The 22,866-nt window shown below is 36.7% G+C and overlaps 1 protein-coding gene across 1 annotated transcript in view; it reads right to left on the bottom strand.

The window, feature by feature from the left end:
- iars1 (isoleucyl-tRNA synthetase 1) overlaps positions 1–22,866 on the bottom strand; it is a 95,101-nt gene that overhangs the window by 65,176 nt on the left and 7,059 nt on the right. Inside the window, exons 4-12 of the mRNA XM_067388770.1 lie at positions 21,641–21,760; positions 20,118–20,200; positions 16,896–17,013; positions 16,648–16,795; positions 14,182–14,269; positions 10,381–10,441; positions 9,926–10,021; positions 5,134–5,256; positions 1,468–1,559 (exon numbers count right to left, since the gene is read on the bottom strand). Coding sequence (XP_067244871.1) covers positions 1,468–1,559; positions 5,134–5,256; positions 9,926–10,021; positions 10,381–10,441; positions 14,182–14,269; positions 16,648–16,795; positions 16,896–17,013; positions 20,118–20,200; positions 21,641–21,760 — 929 coding nt within the window. The remainder of the gene's footprint in view (positions 1–1,467; positions 1,560–5,133; positions 5,257–9,925; positions 10,022–10,380; positions 10,442–14,181; positions 14,270–16,647; positions 16,796–16,895; positions 17,014–20,117; positions 20,201–21,640; positions 21,761–22,866) is intronic.

Here is a 22,866-nt window from a genome sequence, read left to right as displayed (position 1 = left end):
TTTCAGTAAAAATAGCGATCTGTCACACATTAAAGAGACACAAAATGAAATTATAACTTGAATCTCACTATAAAACTGAAAAAATTTGAAAGCTGAAACTTATCAAAATATCAAAGTATCAAAGCACAAAGCTTATTGTGATTATTGGATTGCAAACAAATTATGTTCAGAGAAGCTTTTCTCATTCAACAACTGAAAACAGCACAGAATATTTTTACTAATTATTTCAGCATGGTTAAATAATTAGAGTTCAGTACATGGAAATGACATACAGTGAGTCTCAAACACCATTTTTTCCTCCTTCTTATGTAAATTTGATTTGTGCAAAAGACCTCTGAAGAACAGGCGAATCGCAACATAACATCAACTGTGACACAACAGTCGGGATCATTAATATGTACGACCCCAATATTTGCATATGCCAGCCCATGTTCAAGGCATTACACAAGGGCAGCCAGTATTAACGTCTGGATCTGTGCACAGCTGAATCATCAGACTAGGTAAGCAAGCAAGAACAACAGTGAAAAATGGCAGATGGAGCAATAATAACTGACACGATCCATAATATCATGATATTTTTAGTGATATTTGTAAATTGTCTTTCTAAATGTTTTGTTAGCATGTTGCTAATGTACTGTTAAATGTGGTTAAAGTTACCATCGTTTCTTACTGTATTCACAGAGACAAGAGCCGTCGCTATTTTCATTTTTAAACACTTGCAGTCTGTATAATTCATAAACACAACTTCATTCTTTATAAATCTCTCCAACAGTGTGTAATGTTAGCTTTAGTCACGGAGCACTATCAAACTCATTCAGAATCAAATGTAAACATACAAATAAATACTATACTTACATGATCTGAAGCATGCATGCAGCATGCACGAGGAACATCTTGTAAAGATTCATTTGAGGGTTATATTAGCTGTGTGAACTTTGTTTATGCAATGTATTATAGAGTTGCGAGCTTGGGGGCGGGGAGTGTGAGGATTTAAAGGGGACACGCACAGAATCGGTGCATTTTTAATTATGCCCCAAAATAGGCAGTTAAAAAATTTAATAATAAAAAATCTATGGGGTATTTTGAGCTGAAACTTCACAGACACATTCAGAGGACACTTTAGACTTATATTACTTGTGAAAAAGGGTTCTAGGGCACCTTTAAGATCACTATTGGTTCATCAAAAAGAAAACTGATTAAAATCGAGAAATCTATATCTTTACCCTGCCCTACTAAGCCCTACTTCCCCCCCTTATGCGAAATTCATGATTGTACGCATTTAATTTACATTTATGCATTTAACAGATGTTTTTATTAAAAGCGACTTGCAAAACAGGAGCAAAAACATTGCTCCTGTATTCTGTATTCTTGGCTTTTAGACAAACTGTTCACCAGCAAAAATTTGCTGAATAATGGTAAATGTGAGCAGAGTAAATAAAAGCGTTTACCTGATGCATCTGCACTCACCTCCAGCAGAAAGGGTAGCTGTGCTTGAAAGAGCTGGAGTTCACCAGACGCCCATTCTCCTTCAGCCACTTGATGATGTTTTTGTCTGCATCCTGAAAGCATTGAGGATAGAGAGAACAAAGTCTCAGAGCGCACAGCGGATAAAACCGGACAAAGTGTGACAATTAAAGAATGAAGCATTTCTGTAGCTGCAGCGCTGGCATTGAGCCCTTCTGCAGATACAGGCCTCGCTTTATGGCTTTATCGGCAGCAGGCTCAATGCCAGCACTGGAGCTGAACAAATGCATGACACGTTTGGTCTGTTTGAGCCCAATCACATCCCAGCTCCTGCACGTTTCAATGACTGCCTTTCAACAAAAGTCATATTAATTCACTTTAATGGAAACATGTCCAGTGTGCCCTTGTACAAGACCAGGGCTGAATTGGCTTCCTGTCTCATGCATAATCGATTTTAGGAACATTTTCTTAACCTGTGAGGCCTTTTGAAGGGTATCTGTATTCCTCCTGGAGAAAACTTTAACCCGTGAGGTCCTACATGAAACCAAACCAGTGTTTACAAGACTCATAACTCATTTAACATCACCAGGAATGTGATGTCTTCATCCAACGACCAGCCAGCTGGCAGATTTAATAAAGGCTTCACGTTGAATTTCAATGACAATTTTTAAACACATTAAAAGCACAAATCCTGAGATAGGTAAATTAAATGTGCCAAATGCCTTTACCATGCCAAGTACCATTATGTATTTGTAATTATTTGTGAATTATATACATATATATGCATGTATGTATTTTTACACAAATTGTAGCGTAATTGCCTTTACTGTGTATTTGTAATTATTTGTGAATTATATATACGTCTATGTATTTTTACACAAATTGTAAACTATTTCCATCAAGCTTAACTGTTCAACTCTGTTATCAAAGTTATTGTAGAAAGAATAAATACACTTTGTCAACTTCTGTTGTTTTAAATCTGCTTTAGAAATAAACTTGACTTTGATTTGACTGTCTTTATCCTTTTAACAGTTAAAGGATTTCCCATGACAGCGCTACAGTCAATGCATTTTTAAGTTGCATCTTATAAGGTGTTGTTTAAAGTAAAAATAACGTCCTTGTTTGCAACCTTGTTTCAGTCAATTTCAACATAAAAGTCTTTGCTACTGACTCGCTCATATTGACAGTCTTTGCCGCCATCTAATGGCGCAATAATGTAACTTACACTGAAGTCAAAATCACAAATCACTACTAACTGACCCTTTCTCAATACTAAATGCGGCATGTTATTTATATAAAAAAAAAATATTTACTGAAAAACAATATTTAAATAAACATTTATATTAGCCATTATAAAAGTATAATAAGTTTGTACAATAGGAAATAAACAAGCAAACAGTTCAGTCAACAGTACAAAAGCAGCTCTAGTTATAGTACAGGATTTCAGTTAAATAAAAATAGAAATTTATAAATTTTTCCATTTTTTCAATTTGTCCTGGAATAAGTAATAGATTAATAAGACCTGTTTGATATACCCAAAATGAATTTTATCTCATGTTTAGACACTATCTACATAAGAGCCAGCGGCAAATTCCCGAAGGACTGGCCAAAATAAAGCTGTTCTCGGCGGGTACACGAGCGCTGAACGGCTGCTGATGGCCTGGAGCTCACATCTCCGAAAACAAATTTTCACATAGGCATTATGTTTATATGTAAGTCACATATTTGATGTCTAAATAACTACATTCTTGCCTTAAACTCAACAACAGTAGTATTTGTAAAATGGGTTTGCTCCTCAGCTATGACACTCGCTGTGAAAAATGCTGAAAGTGAAGTGATACAAACGATGAAATGATTCCTGTGGTGATACTGCTAAAATATCGCATCGTTGGAAAAGGTTCTCAACCAATCAGATTCGAGAACCAGAATGAACTGTATTTGTTGAACCCTTATTGTGCTGATCACTGATCTTTTCCTTAAAAAATTTGAATTCAATCCAAATTTCGGAAATATTTATGTGGAAAAAAAATCTCTAATTGAGTGTTTTAGCCCTGTTGACAGCGCCTTAGTTTGGGGTGACACAAGGGAGTAAAAGATGACACAACATTGATAGTGATTTCTGGGTGAACTATTGTTTTGCATAACCTACATAAGGCTTCAGACCCTAAAACTGACAGGGTTCAAGTGTTAGCAAACCCACCAGTAATTTTCACCCTGATTCAATATTCCCAAAGTAAATGCATCAAACTGTCAGAAAGTCCGTCTCTACCAGCTCTAATTCAAAGATACAGCTGGGATGTGCGAGCGCAGTAATGAGCGCTTAGGCAAGAGAAACCGACTACGAGTGCCGAAATACAAAATGACAAAGCAGAACTATGATGAAAGTTATTCTCAGGAAACAGAGCTGAGTTTCTCTGCCAGTCGTCTGCTGCTGGGCTAAACTGCTGACATCAGCGCTCCCACAGTCCCTCTGTCACCCAATCACACCTCCACACTCGCTGAGCGTCAAGACAAGGAGTTTCCTCAAAGTACATTTTCATTTGTGTGGAGCTCAACTGCTCTTCTGAGTGCTGGACTGCACAAGTCTCATCAGCTGAACAGTTCACTGGCAGAGACGAGTTCGACAGCAGCTCTGCACCACTAGTCAAAGTCAGCATGAAACTGAAGCTGCAACCTACTTTTTATACTTTTTTATATAACTGATACATTTCTGAGCATAATGGCTATTGACCAAGAAACAAACAACTGTTAATTGGATTATAAAAACCGGAATGATCTGAGCGTGACTGGCAGACTGGCCTTGCATATGTTAAAAAACGCTCATTCATGTAGAAACTAAGCAAGTGGCTTTCTTTAAGAATGGACCATTGAATCATTCACTCAACCAATTTGTTAAAAAATGCAGAATCATTCAGTAACGCCAAAAAAGCTTATTCATTTAGAAACTAAGCAAGTGGCTTTCTTTAAGAATGGACCATTGAATCATTCACTCAACCAATTTGTTAAAAAATGCAGAATCATTCAGTAACGCCAAAAAAGCATATGACACATGACTATCTGAGCTGTATGATGTTTTTGACACATTGCAGTATGTATTACAAAAAAATATATATATCATAAATTATGAAAAAAAAAAAATTAGCAGATAACTTAGCACTACTTAGTAGTTAACCAAACTGGCCACATTCAGTGTAAAGTTCAGACTCTTTTTAAATGACACCTATTGTGTGTTGATCAAGGCAGTAGTTTTGAAAAATTTTATTATTTTTTCATAGCTAGGTGGTGCCCATATGCATACACTCCAGTTTGGAGGGACTACTACTTGGATGCAATAAAAAGCTGAGTTTCTAAACTTAATTTATACCTATTTTGTGTTATTCCCGTCAGTGACTGCTTAGTAACTTGATTATAATTTTTTTCACGGGGGGGTGGTGTACTTCGGGCTTAAAGGGTTAAAAATCTGTTTGTCAAAATGACCATCAAGAAAACCAAGAAATGTTCAACCCCACCCTAGCTAACAGCATGCTAAAATCAAACTCGATATGGGAATAAACAGTGAGTGGAGTGCTTCACACGTGTGCACTTGAGCCAGGTTTCCATTTCTGTCAGGCATCTCATCAGAAAACACAAGTGCCTTGTGTTTCTTAGAGAAGTGAAAATCATCCGTACCTTCACGTACTGACCGGCGAAGTGAGTGACCTCTGAAGTGAACACACCGGATGAGTCCACGGGGCAGATGGGAGCCGAGTCTCTCTGGATGATGTTATAGTCCATGCAGACGCGGTAATCATCCTGCGGACAGAGAAAACTTTCTGTGAAGTTCAACACACGTTGATTGTGATTCTGAGAACATGAGAGCACAATGAGAGAGTTTCCCGTGACTCGATGACAGAACACACTCGCATTGTGCTGGCAACAGGGGACAGCCTGGGAAAAACAAACATCTAAGACAATGATATGATCCTGCTCAAAGTACATGAAGTACTAATACACAAAACAACCAGCTGTGTGTCACTATCCACAAGTCAACACACAATGATGAACATCAAAAACAAAGCACTGAGTTCAATGTGAGTGTTCGCCCAGGTGTTGCTAGGGCATTCTGGAGGGTTGCCGGAGAGCTTGTGTAGTTGCAAGGGTATTATTCACAAGTTTAATGATTGCTAGGCATTTGCTAAGCTGTTCAGTATCAATTAGTAGCGGTGTAACGATAAACTTGTGTCATGATTCAATACAAATCATGATACGATACTATAGCAATATTTAAGCCAAAATAAAGGAGTTAGTTTATTAATATTACATTACTATTATTAAAAAATATATTATTATTTAATTATTATAAGCATCCACAAATATTCCCCTATTACATTATTATGCATTATATTCAACATTATTCAATCTAAATCCTGCATTTACTCACTTTCATGTTGTTTTGGTGCATCACGCAAGCATGTGAACCGTGTTTACCACAGCATGCATTGTAAATCTGTTCATCATATAAAGCCATCGTTTCTCTTCAGAAGACTTGGATTTGGATTAGACCACTTGATTGATTATTTTTAAGACATTTTATGAATCTTTTAAGTGTTAGAGAAATGAACATAATGGATGAACAGAAATCATAAAAATATCTTCATTTGAGTTTGGAAGTGATATGAGGATAACTCTGTGTTTTACATGCATTTTTGACAGTTTTTTTGCATGTACATGTGCGTTCAGGCACAGCTGCACGCTCAGAATTGAGTTCTCATTCGCGTCTTCAGGCGCTCAAATGGTTTAAAATCGCTTTAATGTTTAAACTGACAGGACCTAAAACACATTCAACTGATAAACTTTCATTGCATGATGGTCAAACTTTGAATTTTGCTCCGTGATCCAAATCAGGTGTGTTTTGAACCGTGGTGTCTGGTCTGTATGGATTTCCCTATACTAAACATTGCACAGCCTGCGATGCGACTATTGCGGATGAGCAAAATCGCGATACCGATGCTAAAACGATATATTGTGCACCCTAATAAGTATAGTAATAACACACATCTCCTCAATAAGACACATGATTTGAGGAATCATCTGGAGCACAAACACTGCAGGACGATTCACTTTAATCCTGTAGGTTTGACCAGTAACAGTGATTTACAGCACAGATGTTCCAGTGCAGTGAGGTCTGAGCACATTTCTGTGTCCTTTACTGTACTTTCTGGTCTCTGAGCTCATGTGCATAACAATACCTCTTCCTATAGGATTTTTCCATTTTTAGCATCATCTGTTTGTCTCTGGCACAGAGAAGAACCTCAAGGTGATGCTGGTTCGCATCAAGCATTCAGCACAGAGATGAGGAGGACCAGGGTTCACTTTAGTCTCGTCAGATGGAATCGTGCTCGAGATGCTCACACGCCTTTGGGCAAAATGTGATATGAGTTTCTCAGCAAAGACTTCCTCCTGTCACTCTTTTTAATAAACCGCTTCAGCTGTGCTTCAAGGATTATTGAATGACCCTAAAACTTTCTTCAGTCGCTGTCCTGACTGGAACTGTTCAAGAACATCTAGGATTGGCTTTTTGGGTTTCATATAAATGAAATAAAATTGAAATGAAAACACTTTTATTCCACAGCTCTGTTAGGAATGAAACATGTGAATTCACTAACTTCAACTGCACATAGACGGTAATAGGTAAATTATTATTATTGATAATTGTAATTATTCAAACTCAATTTACCATAGTCATTGTAGAGCACTCAGTTATTTTCACAGCACTGCTCAATAAAGCAATATTACACCGTGTCCTGATCAGACGCGATGCACGATACGCTTTTAATGTTAAAAGCATCTAATATGAGACATTTTGTGTGACCTTTATCGCCGTGCTGAAAGCAACAATGGATCATTCATCTCAGATTTTGAAAATAAATTAAAGGAAAAACGAACATTGAAACAATGTTTGTCATACAATACACACTGAGTCACATAGTATGTATTTTTTATTTTATACAATGGTGGAATATTTATGAGTGTTTATCGATTTCATTGCGAGAACCATGTGCTTGCAACGAGACTCCGCCCACACGCTCTTCTGATTGGCTGTGATTTTTGAGTGATTTAGTTATGAGTGCAGTGCACTTGGAGAGACTCCGCCCACACACACTTCTGATTGGCTGTGATTTGAGTGATTTAGTTGCGAGTGCAGTGCGCTTGTAACGAGACTCCGCCCACAGGTTCTTTTGATTGGCTGTGATTTTTGAGTGATTTGATTGTGAGTGTAGTGTATTTGCAGAGAGACTCCGCCCACACACTCTTCTGATTGGCTGTGATTTTTGAGTGATTTAGGTTTGAGTGCAGTGCACTTATAACAAGACTCCGCCCACATGCTCCTCTGATTGGCTGTGATTTTTCAGTGATTTAGTTTTGAGTGCAGTACATTCGCAGAGAGACTCCACCTACGCGCTCTTTTGATTGGCTGTTATTTTTGATTGATTTGATTGCTAGTGCAATGCATTTGCAGAGACTCCGCCCACACGCTCTTCTGATTGGCTGTGACTTTTTAGTGATTTTGTTTCGAGTGCAGTGGGCTTGCAATGAGACTCCACCCACAGGTTCTTCTGATTGGCTGTGATTTTTGAGTGATTTAGTTATGAGTGCAGTGCACTTGGAGAGACTCCGCCCACACACACTTCTGATTGGCTGTGATTTGAGTGATTTAGTTGCGAGTGCAGTGCGCTTGTAACGAGACTCCGCCCACAGGTTCTTTTGATTGGCTGTGATTTGATTGATTTGATTGCGAGTGCAGTGCATTTGCAGAGAGACTCCGCGCACACACTCTTCTGATTGGCTGTGATTTGAGTGATTTAGTTGCGAGTGCAGTGCGCTTGTAACGAGACTCCGCCCACACGCTCTTGTGATTGGCTGTGATTTTGTTTCGAGTGCAGTACATTCGCAGAGAGACTCCACCTACGCGCTCTTTTGATTGGCTGTTATTTTTGATTGATTTGATTGCTAGTGCAATGCATTTGCAGAGACTCCGCCCACACGCTCTTCTGATTGGCTGTGACTTTTTAGTGATTTTGTTTCGAGTGCAGTGGGCTTGCAATGAGACTCCACCCACAGGTTCTTTTGATTGGCTGTGATTTTTGATTGATTTGATTGCTAGTGCAGTACATTTCCAGAGACTCCGCCCACACGCTCTACTGATTGGCTGTGATTTTTTAGTGATTTTGTTTTGTGCAATGCTCTCTTCTGATTTTGTCGCATCTCGTAGTCGTGTCATGTCTGGTGTGGACAGACAATTGCTTGTTGCTGGAATCTTATAGCATTGCGTCTGGTTAGGACTAGACCTGTGCCGATTCGGTAATGTGATAAATCGCGATAATGAATATGCATGATATTGTAATCGTGGGCACTTAAATAATAAGAATAACGTAAATAATAATTTATTAACAATTATTAATTTTTTATAAGGCAATTAAGAATACTTTACCCATCAATCGTATAAAATGCACAACACCGCTATATTCTGCGTCAAAAGGACACGCGCTCAGACGTAAACAATCCCAACGTGCATGTGGCACATGGCGGAACCAGTGAAGGAGACGAGCTGAATAAAAGTGCGCGTTCACTCTCTGACAGCAGAGGGCGCTGATGGAACAGCAGCGGTTACCACGGAAACCGTGCAAACAAAGCAACTGCGCTAGTGAAGTTTTTAAAATGCTTCAAACAGCCATTCATTTTTTTGTAATCTCAGTGTTGTTCATCACAGCACCAAATACTGAATACTTAAAAAAAGACTTAAAAGGATATTTATTTTCAAACCTAAACATTTTTATATTTTAATCTGGACTACAACATGCCCTAATGATTAGAAATGTTCTGATTATTTGTTATTGTTCAGTAAAACTTTGAAAACATACAGCTTCATTAGTGAACATGTTAATTAATTATCACTAAACTGACTATAAAAATACTTATAAAGTATTAATTATTATTAATTAATGTTAATTTCTTACTTATTGTTTAATAATATTACTAAAATCAAAATAACTTATTTAATGGATCTGAGATAAAACTAACAATGATCAGTTGTGTTTCTAAACTAACATTAACAAAAAAATAACACTTTCTGTAATAAATGTAGCTGTTGCTCAATCTTAGTTAATGCATTAAATAGAGTAAAGTGTTTTCCGTTGTTCTTTATAGCCTAATTTCTTTTGCATTTTAATCTGTTTGAAAATTTCAGTCAGAGTTGTTTTTGTTTTATTACAAAAAGAGTTCTTAAACCTGTTAAACTATGACAAAAATGGTTTAGCAACTTATTTTAACATCGTGATAATACCGTATACTGTAATAAAAGCTTCATCAATTAATCGCAACATGAAAATTTGATACCGTGACATGCCTAGTTAGGACACAGTGTTACCCACAATCCCTGAAGGGCACAATTTAATGCAAGCACAATGTAGATGTGACTTACAGCTCCAAAGTACGGGGCCTGATGGACCACTCCAGTACCGTCATCATCTCGCACATAGTTATCAACCACCACAGAGAACGCCCCATTCTCCTTACACTGGGATGAAAAACAAGCATTCATCAAGATCACATATGACAGATGCAGAGCTTTAAACAGAAAGACTTGTGTCATTTCATCCTGACTAATGGCCACAGCTGAAGGAGTGGATTTGATGCAACTTCACTCAGGTTGTATGGATTAAAACATCAGAGCTGAGCAAAAGAGAGCAACACTTATGATCAGAAACTTTATTATAATATAAAAACATGACACAGACATAAGTCTCAGCTTTTAAAGGGATTGTTCACCCAAAAAAAAAATAACATTCTGTCAGTATTTCCTCAATCTATGTTCCGTTTAAATAGAAACAAGAGTATGAAATGGTCAGCACAGTGACACAGCATTGCACGGTTTACCTTGATGAAGTACTCAAAAAGAGGCTTGTATTTTTTGCCCTTCAGGGTCTTGCCAGGAAATCTATAAGACAAAAACACACTTTCTCAACACTGAACTACAACAGCACAGAGAATTTAGAGAATTACTGAAATAACTGAAACATAAGGCCATCGCAGCAAAACTCTCCTTGACCTTTTGGAATATCAACACTTACAAGGGTCTTTGATTGGTGGGAGGGAATTTAATTCAAACTGTTACTCAAGTTCGAACACATTGTCTATTGTGTGTTCAAATTCACAATTTATTTAGGTCATGATTTAATCCTGATGTTGCTTCAAAACTGTACAACTTTCTTATGTGGAACGCCAAAGGAGAAACTGAAGAACATTCACACTTCTCTAAACAATATAATGAAAGCAGAAGGGGACTGAAGCTTTCAAGCTTCAAAAACGACACAAAAGCACCACAAAAGTATCCTAACAGTGCCCACCTGACTGATGTGCTATATTCTTCTGAAGGCACATGGTGATTAGTGTGAGGAACACACACCAGCTCTTTTTGCACATTTATTGAGAGAAGTAGTGAAGTCCATTTGAGCAAACCTCTTCTTTTGAGTCTTCTTCTTGGAGTCAAACAGCGCTATCATATTGATTTCAGAAGGCTTGAAAAACAGCCCAAGAGTTTTTAATGACTCTGGAAGCTTCAGTCCTCACTGACTGTAAATGCATGGAAAAGAACGACCAGCACAGTCTTCATAATCTCTCTTTTTGATGAAAGAACATGAAGAAAAAGTCATACAGGTTTGGAGCAACATGAGGGTGAGTAAATGAATGAATTGTTTTTACACAAACATCAAGAAGTGCAGTGAAATCGATGGGTTACTTAACGTAATCCCGGGTTCTTTGATAACAGAGTGAGGTGCAGGTCAACCCTATCAAGTGTTGGTGAAACACCTCACTCTGTTATCAAAGAACCCGGGATTACGTTAAGTAACCCATCGTTCTTTTTCTAACTTTAATCTGTTTCACTATCGGAGATACAGACCACACCTGGATTGCACAACTACATAATTACAGGGTTAGTTCCCCCAAAAATGAAAATTATGTCATTAATTTCTCTCCCTCATGTCGTTCCACACCTGTAAGACCTTCATTCATCTTCAGAACACAAATTAAGATATTTTTGATGAAATCCGTTGGCTCAGTGAGGCCTCTATTGCCAGCAAGATAATTAACACTTTCAATGTCCAGAAAGCATTTAAATCAGTTCATGTGACTGCAGTGGTTCAACCTTAATGTTATAAAGCAACTAGAATACGTTTTGTGTGCTAAAAATAACAAAATAGCGACTTTATTCAACAATATCTAGTGATGAACCATTTCGAAACACTGCTTCATGAAGCTTTACGAATCTTTTGATTCGAATCAGTGGTTCGGATCGTGTATCAAACTACCAAAGTCACATGAACTTTTTAAGTTTTAAAACACTTTTAAAACATTGAAATCATGTGATTTTGGAGCTCTGAACCACTGAATCGAAACAAAATATTCATAAAGCTTCATGAATCAGTGTTTTGAAATCCTCTATCACTAGATATTGTGGAATAAAGTCACTATTTTGTTATTTTTGGCGCACAAAAAGTATTCTTGTCGCTTTATAATATTAATATTGAACCACTGTACTCACATGAACTGATTTAAATATGTTTTTAGTACATTAATGGATCTTGAGAGAGGAAATGTCATTGCTGGCTATGCAGGTCTCACTGAGCCATCGGATTTCATCAAAAATATCTTAATTTGTGTTCTGAAGATGAATGAAGGTCTTACGGTTGTGGAACGACATGAGGGAGAGTAATTCATGACAGAAATGTAATTTTTGGGTGAACTAACACTTTAAGGCCCCAATAAACTTCAAGTGAAATCGAAGAACGAAACTGATGACGTCATTTTGAACAAAATCAGGCCAAAATGAAGTTAGTTTGGGGAGTTTGAAACAGCTTGCCAAAGCAAACCTTGGCACAGTGGACCACTGGACATGAGTCTTGTTGGTTAGCCTCAGACATCACGCCAATGGACTGTTGGCTGAACACCTGATGCATATGTCACACAAAACTGAAAACACTTCGAAGTCTTCATCTGATTGGTTGACTTCTACAGGATGTCCGAGAGACGTGTGTCGCGTTCTTTATCGGTCCACCTGGAAACAAAGCCGCCGTGATGCCAAACCCCCTCATGGAAAAAGAACGCTGTTGTATTTACAATTATGACAATGAGAGCTTACCAGTGTTTTGGAAATTGATATTGATATTTACATGTTTCAATGTTGTTATTTGCTTGCTTTAAAGGTAAGGCCATATATGCTTGAATGCTTAAGAAATTAAGTAACTGCAATACTTCCTTTATCGACATAATGGCTGAAGAGTAAAAGAGTAATCCCAAGACTCGTCACAACACATTACTCTATTGGTTCTCATAAGATAGTTAGCCATCGCCTTAATGCCTGAAGTTGACTTGACACCACTGAAGTTCCTACTGTGAATGTGATAGTCCGAACAGCTCGCCTTGACACGGACAGTATTCAGAATTTTGTGAAGTCACTCAACACCATCCAACTGTTGTCGCATTCGGTGGTGTGAGCCAATGACGTCCGCCTGATGAACAGTTGAGCGAAATCAGCAAAAATGTTGGATGTGCTGAGAGAGAGCTTGTAGTCCCTCATGGGAAGAAAGTGTGAATGATTTTGATAGGGGTTGATAAATCTGGGGGCGGAGCCTGATCACAGGTTGACCTGTCACAGGATCTTTGTAGTTGGTCACGCTCAAAGCAATTCCCATAGTGAAACAAAGTGAAGTTAGATAAAGAATAACTCTACTCTGCTTCTTATTCCAGTAACAGCATCACCCCATGAAGAACATTAATCAAAAGCAGAGAGATATTAATCAATAATAGCAGTTCGGCTCAGGACTAATCCCACAATACCGCAGCTTACTGTTATCAGCCCACCGCACCGCATACTGCTCAGAGAGCACACACACAATCAATCACACACAATCACACATGCACACAATCATATTTTAAGACCTTTTTAAGAAATGCAGAAATAAAATGAATACTGTATGGGTGGTCTATAGCAATGTCTAAACTGCAGTGCAAAATGACCAAATAAACACGGATTTAAACAATGGTACAGATCAAATAATTCCAGATTTCTTATCGATCTGCCAGTTAACTTTTAACAAGCTACATAAAAATGTCAATCTTTGCATTGGTCTGAACAAAAACAAAAGATCAGATGCATTGATTGAAAATGCAAATTCACTCTTATCGAACAGCAGAAATATAGCGGTTACTCTGGTTACCTCTTTAAACAAAGACTCTGCTGCTTATAAACACTACTTTTTGAGGCATTATACAGATATAAGATGAAAAGTAAATGTCACAGAAACTTTTCTGAAGACTGTTCACTTCAGATGAAGTGATATATTCCTACAGCGCAAACCTGTAGAGCACGCATTGTGTTTTTACTTCGAAAAATGCAGCATTTTGAAGTTTAATAATCACAATGAGCCATAACTATATTCCTGTTTTTCTGTCCCTAAATTTAACACCTCTTGAAATGAAAATAAAGACTTTTCTTATACCATTTAAGACCTTTTATGGCCTTAAATTCGATAACACTGAATTTAAGTCTTTTTAAGGACCCGTCACACACTCATCATTGTTATATACTATACATTCAGTCTGGCCAAGAGAATTATATCCTTTTTAACAAGGATGTGATGTCATCACGTGGCTCAGAGTGTGTCCTAATAAACTCACTTGTCCAGAATGGTGTATTCAGTGTCAGATTTGAAGAGAGCGACGAGTCTAGCCTCCATCATGATGTAAATCTTCTGCGAGCTGTTATCTGAGACACAGAGAGCAGATCATGAGACATGCTACAGATGAAACTGGATTTCAGCAAGATAAAAGACAACAGAACACATCACTGTAATTAAAACACTCGCTTTGGGGTAAAGTGTGTCAGGTGGTTCGGGGTAAGATGTGCCAGCTGTGTCTTATATAGATAGCATGCAACAGTAACACAGATGATATGAGACTGTCAAACGCAGCCATCTCAGATCAGCCCAGGTCATTTCAGCAGGTTCAGATGAGGATTGAAGCGACATTCAAACCGCTCTGATACCACGACATACATGCGGAGAGAGAAACACTGCGAGAGCATCAATAAAAGATGGCACTTCCCCAGGGCAGGCTGGGAAATGATTGGGCAGCACTGACACACAGACTCCTGACGTGTCATTGGTATTCAGCACGTCTCTCTCATGCAGCAGAAGCAGCGCTGCTGAACCCACGGGCTCACGGCGCCCCCTGTCAGCCGCTGCAGGACACCGCAGCCTCACCACAAACTGGGTCAGGCTTTTACTCAGGGATCTTTAGAGGAGATCCAAAGCCACGCACACTATAAAAAGACCACAAAGAGCTATTTTTTACAGACTATGCTCTTTTTAAGTGACCCGATTTGAGGTTTCACGTCGACTGCAGCGCTGCATCCGGTAAAAGAGGAGCGTGAACCCGTTGGCACAGCGTCCCACACGTGACAGGAAGTCAACTTGACTTGTCAACTGACCAAATGTTACCACAAACTGATTGTTTCTGTCAGTTTCATAGCAGCAAAAGAAACACTGTTGTGATTACTTGCTACTCGCAAAATCATTGCCACTGTAACATGACAAAACATGATAAAAACTTGGCAAATGAAAGTGTTTCATGTGCACACGTCATTCATCGCCAATCATCATATGATTTGATTTTTATCTTTCGATTGGTTCTTCTGTGGACTTAGAGGCATTTGCTGAAAAACGAACCAGTATTTTTGAATAGGGTTGCAAAGGGGCGGAAAGTTTACGGTAAATTTCCGTAAAACTTTCCACAGGAACTTAACCTGGGGAATATTGGAAATATTCCAATTTGGAAACTTAACAGGAATTTATGGGAATTTACAGGAATTTATGGGAATTAATTGGAAATTTTGGGAAATTTATAATGTTTATATAAAATGTATCATATATAAAATATAAACAAACATTTTGTTTGGTCATAACATGAAATAACAGTTATTTTTTGCATTTAATTAATTCTAATTTACTAAATATGTAAAATAAATATTTTTTTTATTGCAGCAATTGTTATGTGTTATTTATTTCAGTGTCACATGATCCTTCAGAAATCATTCTAATATGCTGATTTAATACTCAGTTATTATCAATGTTGGAAACAGTTGTGCTGCTGAATATGTTTTTATAACTGTAATACTTTTTTCATGATTCATTGATGAATAAAAGTTAAAAAGAACAGAATTTATTTAAAATAGAAATCTTTTCTAACAATATCACTTTAATATCACTTTTTCTCAATTTCACACATCCTCGCTGAATAAAAGTATTAATTAGATTATTAATTATTAATAAAAGTATTAATAGAAAAAATTACTGACCCCAAAATTTTTAATGGTAGTATATTGTTACAAAAGATTTCTATTTTAAATAAATGCTGTTCTTAAAATTTTTATTCATCAAAATTCCTAAAAAAAAAAAATGTAACTTTTTGTTTCCAACATTGATAATTCATCATCATATCAGAATGATTTCTGAAGGATCATGTGACACTGAAGACTGGAGGAATGATGCTGAAAATTCAGCTTTGATCACTGGATATAAATTATATTTTAATGTATATTAAAATAGAAAACCATTATTTTAAATTGTAGTTATATTTCACAATGCTACTGCTTTTTCTGTATTTTTGAGCAAATGTGCATGTTATGGACTGGGGGAATGCACAGTGCATGCAGGGGGTGTGGCCTCAATAGTCATGTGATGTGTGAATGTGATTGAGGAATGTGCAGGGTAAAAAATTAAATGAAATTGCATTAAATCTGGTTGTTTTAACCAAAACCGAGATTTTTTTTCAACTACATTTAAGTACCCTGTTATATGCTAACCTGCAATTTTGCAAATTCCCTGTTTATTCCCATTAATTCCTGTTAATTCCCATATATTCCCATTAATTCCCATGGAAAATTTCCAGTTTTGAAAAATCCCGGAATTTTGCAACCCTATTTCTGAATGTGCTGATGAGTGTATATTATGCGCGGAGTGCATTCGCTCAATATCATTATCTCATTTTGACTTTTTCATCTGAATTTTTCATATATAGTGTAATGATTATCCAGTTATTAATGTATCAAAAAGTCGAAATAGAATAAAATTGGGTTCCACGTACCTTTGACCTTGACGTAGCTAAAGTCGGGGCTGACGCAGAGGGCCAGGTTGCTGGGCAGGGTCCATGGTGTGGTGGTCCATGCGAGGAAACTCACCGTCTCATCCTCCAGAAGAGGGAAGGTCACGATCACAGACGGATCCTGCACATCCTGTTGAGCAAAGCCAAGCACTTTAAACATCTGCAGCAAAGATCATGTGATGAGCTGATGGTTTGACAAGAATATCAGTGAAATCAAGCATCATCTTGACCTTGTAATTCTGATTGGCCTCGAAGTTGGACAGTGGCGTGTTGCAGGCGGTGGAGAACGGCATGACCTTCACCCCGCGGTACACCAGACCCTTATCATACAGCTGCTTAAACACCCACCTGAAACACAACAACATGTGTCCAGCTGATTAATACTGTCATTACATCTACTGTACATAAACACTGAAAACTGAAAGTTTGCTCATCTTATTTATAGATCAAGTGTCCAATAAAAAACACAATAAACATGTTCAAAAATCCAAAGCTCACATATTTTTACAGCCTGACTGGATGATTTTACAGTTTTTGCTGTGTTTGTTTATCATGTGGACATCTGTAAAAACGCATTTATATGGCTCTTCAGTGATAAAACATGCGTTATTCACAGTGGAGAAGTGAGATTTGTGAATGTATTTATTTAAATATCCCATTTATTAAATGAAAATTTGACACTAATTGGTTTAAATGATTTTCTGTCATGCATTTAATCTTTTCAAATGATGGATGTAATTTTAAAAATGTGGAAATGAGCAAAAATAAGTTAACGCAACCTATTATTTCTGTTTACTAATAAGAAGATTCTCACGTGGTCAGTCAGATGTTCAACATTTATTTAAATATATGGATATTAATGAGATTTGGATATAATAAGCTATGGTTGAAATGATTTTCCGTCTTTCATTTTATCTCTCCAAGTGATGAATGTCATTTTAAAAATGTGGAAATTAGCAGAAATAAGTTAATGCAACCTATTATTTACATTAGAAAACATTTGACCGGGTACTTGGTCCACTGATAAAATGATTAGTTGTACAAGCCCTTGCAATTATATTGCATACCTGTTGATGCCATAATAATTTGGCTTTTAAAAATTGCATGCACAAAATATATTGTACGGCTCTTGGCAGTGGTCAAAACGCATTTCCAAAACAACCTTTGGATTAGTGGTAATCTTGTCAGGTATTTTTTAACTTAGTCTTGTGTCAAATGTACTTTTTAGTTATTATCATATTTAGTCAACCTATCCTGTTTTCGTTTAGTTTAGGCATTTTAGTCTGGTTTTAAAACTTTTCATAATGCTGCATAATGGACAAAATGTATAATCATGATTATTTTGCTCTAAATTATAAACACAATGATTGTTGTCATTTGAGAAATAGATTTTTACATTTCATCAGAATTATTGCATTGTGCATTCTGCATACGGTCATCCTCCGGAAGCTAGTTATTTGAATTTACAAAGTTTTAAATGTGGATATTTTTCTTACAAAAACGGATTGCTTCGCTTTAGAAGACCTTTATTAACTCACTGGAGTCATATGATTACTTTTTTTTTTTTTTTAATGGATGGATGCATTATGTTTTGCTTCAAAATGCGAATGTTTTATGTTTATAAACCTTGGAGGATTAAGGATATTTTTAAATGTGTTCGTCTGAAAGAAGAAAGTCATATACACCTAGGATGGCTTGAGGGTGAGTAAATCATGGAATAATTTTCATTTTTGGGTGAACTAAAACTTTAACAAACTCTCTACATTATGAAAACTAGGAAAAGAAGAAACTTCTGTCAAAAATTTTAACAGTGAAATATCTACATTCTATTAAAACAACAGCATAAAAAGATTTAAAAGCATTGCCACACAGAGGTTTCATAAATGCATTTATTCTGCAACCATAAAATGCAAATATAGTCGAGATCATGTTTGGATTTATTACAGTTCATCACTGAAGGTTTGATGGCAGATTTAGCCGCAGTAAACAGTGGCTCGTGAAGGAACACAGACTGACTGAACGACACTTTCATTTGAGCAGAATATCACAAATGGAACTACAGCTTACTTGTTTGTCCGTTTTTTTCAGATCATTGGCGCTTCTACCGCAGTGTAGAAAGAGCATGTGCACACTGCAAAGATAAAGTAAAACGCCAGGCAGGAAAATGTATCCTTTTAACAGAAAAGCTCTGATTGATGGATTTAAACGCTTGTATGCAATCATGAAAGCTTGTAGTTGAGGCTTGTAGAGCAGTCTGCAATAGAGATTCTTTTTTTTTTACTTAATTTTAGTATTTTTTCGTCAACAATATTGCATATTAATATAGTCACAGTCATGGGCGACATTTGACTCTTGAGGTAGGGGGGAGCAAAAAATTATTATTATTTTTTTTATCAAGCTATTAGCAGAAATTTTAAGCAAACGTGGACGATATGTGAATCAGTGTCCATCATTTTGCAAGGAACTGGTGATAAAGAAAAATGCCACGTCGCAATATTGAAAATATTTCCATTTTAAACCATGAAGGTGAGGCAGTGGATATCACTCAAACTTTGAGTGAGAGCTGTGGGGGTGAAGAAGTCTCAAACGCCAGTCAATTATTCCTACAGAAACAAAGTAAAAACTGACTGAGCTTTTGACACCAGACGCTGCATTAACGGCACATATGCTCTTAGAGATAATGAGATTAATCTAATTTATTTTCTTAATACTTCTCTTGTGGCCCATATAGTGAGAATTTTTTTTTTTTTTTTTTTTGTGAATCAAGAAGTATTTAATGTTAAACAAGCTGTTTTTTAAATGAGGAGTAAGCTATCTAACTAATATTTTATTGTCCTCGCAGCGTGTTGGTTATGCGGTGATGCGCAATGTATAGTGGGGCAAAAGAATTTCAATATTAATTTAATAATAAAAGTAGCATGATAATGAGAAAAATAATTGAATAGCCCTGCATGTCTGTCTGCTATTTGCCACTTTGAAGGGATAAACGGCATTCGGGCACGGCATTAAATCGATTAACTATCCAAATCCACATGCATGTACCTTTCAGTGTTCAGTAGTGCAATGTCCGAGTCTCTCCTGTCTCATGATGTTTCTCATGTGTTTTCAGTCGGTGTAAGCAAGAAACGTTTACTAGACCGTGGACTAGCTTTGATTCCCTGAACAGTGGCCGCGCAGCCAAATTTTTATGACCATGGACGGCGCGCGTGTGCATGTGTCGAACGCGTCTTTCCGCGCTCATGAGCAAAGGAGTATCTTAGAAAGACTTGCGCGCTCAACTGTGCGTGAGACGGAGGGAAATGTGGGAAATGCGGGCCTTAACCGCTCCAAATTAGTGGACTGGAGCTGACTGATCACATCGGGAAAAAATTAAACTAGGAGGTGCTAGGAGGAAAAAAAGCATAAAATCAAAAAAAAAAAAAAGTGACCTTACGTTCCCATGAGAATCTTACCACACGGTCTCCATGAACCAGGGGTACAGCGTCTTATAGTCGTTCCTGAAGTCAATCCAGCGACCCATTCGCCTCACAGATGTCTGGTGAGTCATAATCATATCAAAAATAGGTCACTTCAAAAATCAACATCCTGTCACAAGCAGCTCTTGAGTCCAAAAAACTAATAACAGCAGTCCATATTCCTACTTTTCTGAAGCTGGTATTCATGGATAACCTCCAATCAAATACAGTACAGTCCAAAAGTTTGGAACCACTAAGATTTTTAATGTTTTTAAAAGAAGTTTCGTCTGCTCACCAAGGCTACATTTATTTAATTAAAAATACAGTAAAAACAGTAATGTTGTGAAATATTATTACAATTTAAAATAACTGTTTTCTATTTGAATATATTTTACAAAGTAATTTATTCCTGTGATCAAAGCTGAATTTTCAGCATCGTTACTCCAGTCTTCAGTGTCACATGATCCTTCAGAAATCATTCTGATATGCTGATCTGCTGCTCAAGAAACATTTAATGTGTACAATTGTACAAAATATTTGTGTACAATATTTTTTATATAATCTTTTGTAACATTATAAATGTCTTTACTGCATCCTTGCTGATTAAAAGTATTCATTTCTTTAATTTCTTTTCAAAAAAATAAAAATAAAAATTCTTACTGACCCCAAACTTTTGAACGGTAGTGTATAATGCTACAGAAGCTTTGTATTTCAGATAAATGCTGTTCTTTTGAACTTTCTATTCATCAAGGAATCCTGAAAAAAAAAGTACACAACTGTTTTCAACATTGAAAATAATCATAAATGTTTCTTGAGCATCAAATCAGCATATTAGAATGATTTCTGAAGGATCATGTGACACTGAAGACTGGAGTAATGATGCTGAAAATTCAGCTTAGCATCACAGGAATAAATTACTTTGTCAAATATATTTAAATAGTACACAGTTATTTTAAATTGTAATAATATTTCACAATATTACTGTTTTTACTGTATTTTTAATTAAATAAATGTAGCCTTGGTGAGCAGACGAAACTTCTTTTAAAAACATTAAAAATCTTAGTGGTTCCAAACTTTTGGACTGTACTGTATGTCACATGTTTGACACCATAACAACTGATTAAAAGACACTTGAGGATCAATAACTCATTAGAGAAATGAACTAGTTTGTCACAACTGTTTTCTTAAACCGTATTAACTTTATTGCACATTTCTACGTCTGTTCAACAGTATAAAACTGTCATTAATAAAGTCATGCAGGTAGTGGAGTAATAACTTATGCTAATTAATCAGTTTCAGATCGAATTGAGATCAGATTATTACAGATCATTTGCATGAACAAAAGAAAGGCGTTTATTATCAGAGAGCAAAAATGGAACAAAAATGATTTGTGGTAACTGAACATTGTTATTTGAACCTGACACTCTTTTAATTGCACTAAATGAATGTTTCACTGAACATTTTAAAAATGTCTTTAAACGTCTGTTGAGTCAAAGGTCAAGATTCACACACACTCGTACCTCCCACTCATCAGCGTATCTCATGACAATGCTCCTGCACTGCTTGTTGTACTCCTCTATCCCCATCTTCGCCACATCCTCGGGTCCTTTGATATTCAGCGATTTATCAATCTCATATTCCTGAAAAACATCAACAATCACAGAGAAATCAAACCACCATCAGCCTGACGTCATCTGGCATCAATCAGCGCTTCTGTTCCAATCATCAACACACACACTGATGTTTTAAAGATGGTTTTGGGAATTTTGCTGGTGTAAATGTACTTGTCCCTGTCTGACACAGATGAGGTTTGTGAAGCATCAGTTCAATATTATAATGTACATCATATTAGCAAATATTCTGCAAAACCTGTGTGCAAAACAGATGCATTATCTACGGTCAGTGGAGTAGTGACGTATGAAGCTTAGCTCACACCCAAGACATGCAAGACAAACAGACTGAAGAGTCCATAATCTAAAAGCAATGCAATTAAATGTGCATTAAATTTAATTTAAAATAAAGCAAATAACCCGTCTTGCTGCAAAGTCTGTTTACACTAACAGAACAAACACAGTGACACTGTTCATCAGGAGTGTGGCGTAGTGAGTAAGTTCAGGTTGCAGTTGATTCAGTCTGGATGTTGAACTACAGAAAGTTGTTTCATGAGCCACCTGGAGGATATTGTGAGAACTACAACAAACTTATTTAAATTCTAAAAAGCGTATCTGCAGCGTATCACCATTATGTGCTATATTTAATGTTGAAATAACTAAATATGAGTGTGAATATCATTTATAGCCATACTGAATGCGATAAAGGATAATTAATCTCAGATCCTGAAAATAAATTAAAGGAAACAAGAAAGTTTTCAACTGGGAACTTAATGTGAACAAACAAGTATATTTAATGAGTGTTTCAGTCACTCAGTATATATTATTAAAATGTTAAAATGGTGTAATACATACACTGCCCTCCAAAAGTTGCCCTCCAACACCCCTGGTAAAGTGTGGTTTTGGACGATATCAGCATAAATCCTTATCATTTTTTGGTGCAAACGCATTAAAGTAACTTGACATTATCATTAAAGACCAGCAATAATAATTTTCATTCTGATTACATAATAATGGCAATATATACATGTCAAAGTCAGACATCCTGTGATGCTGGTTACTGGATTAAACTTGGTCCGGGTTTGTAAAAGATTTTTGGGTCAGCACACCTTAATAGCTTCAACAACTGATTGAGT

This window comes from Chanodichthys erythropterus, chromosome 6, assembly GCF_024489055.1.
Source record: "Chanodichthys erythropterus isolate Z2021 chromosome 6, ASM2448905v1, whole genome shotgun sequence".
NCBI lineage: Eukaryota > Metazoa > Chordata > Actinopteri > Cypriniformes > Xenocyprididae > Chanodichthys > Chanodichthys erythropterus.
Note: the sequence above shows the minus strand (reverse complement) of the source record. Positions and strands in the feature narration are given on the sequence as shown.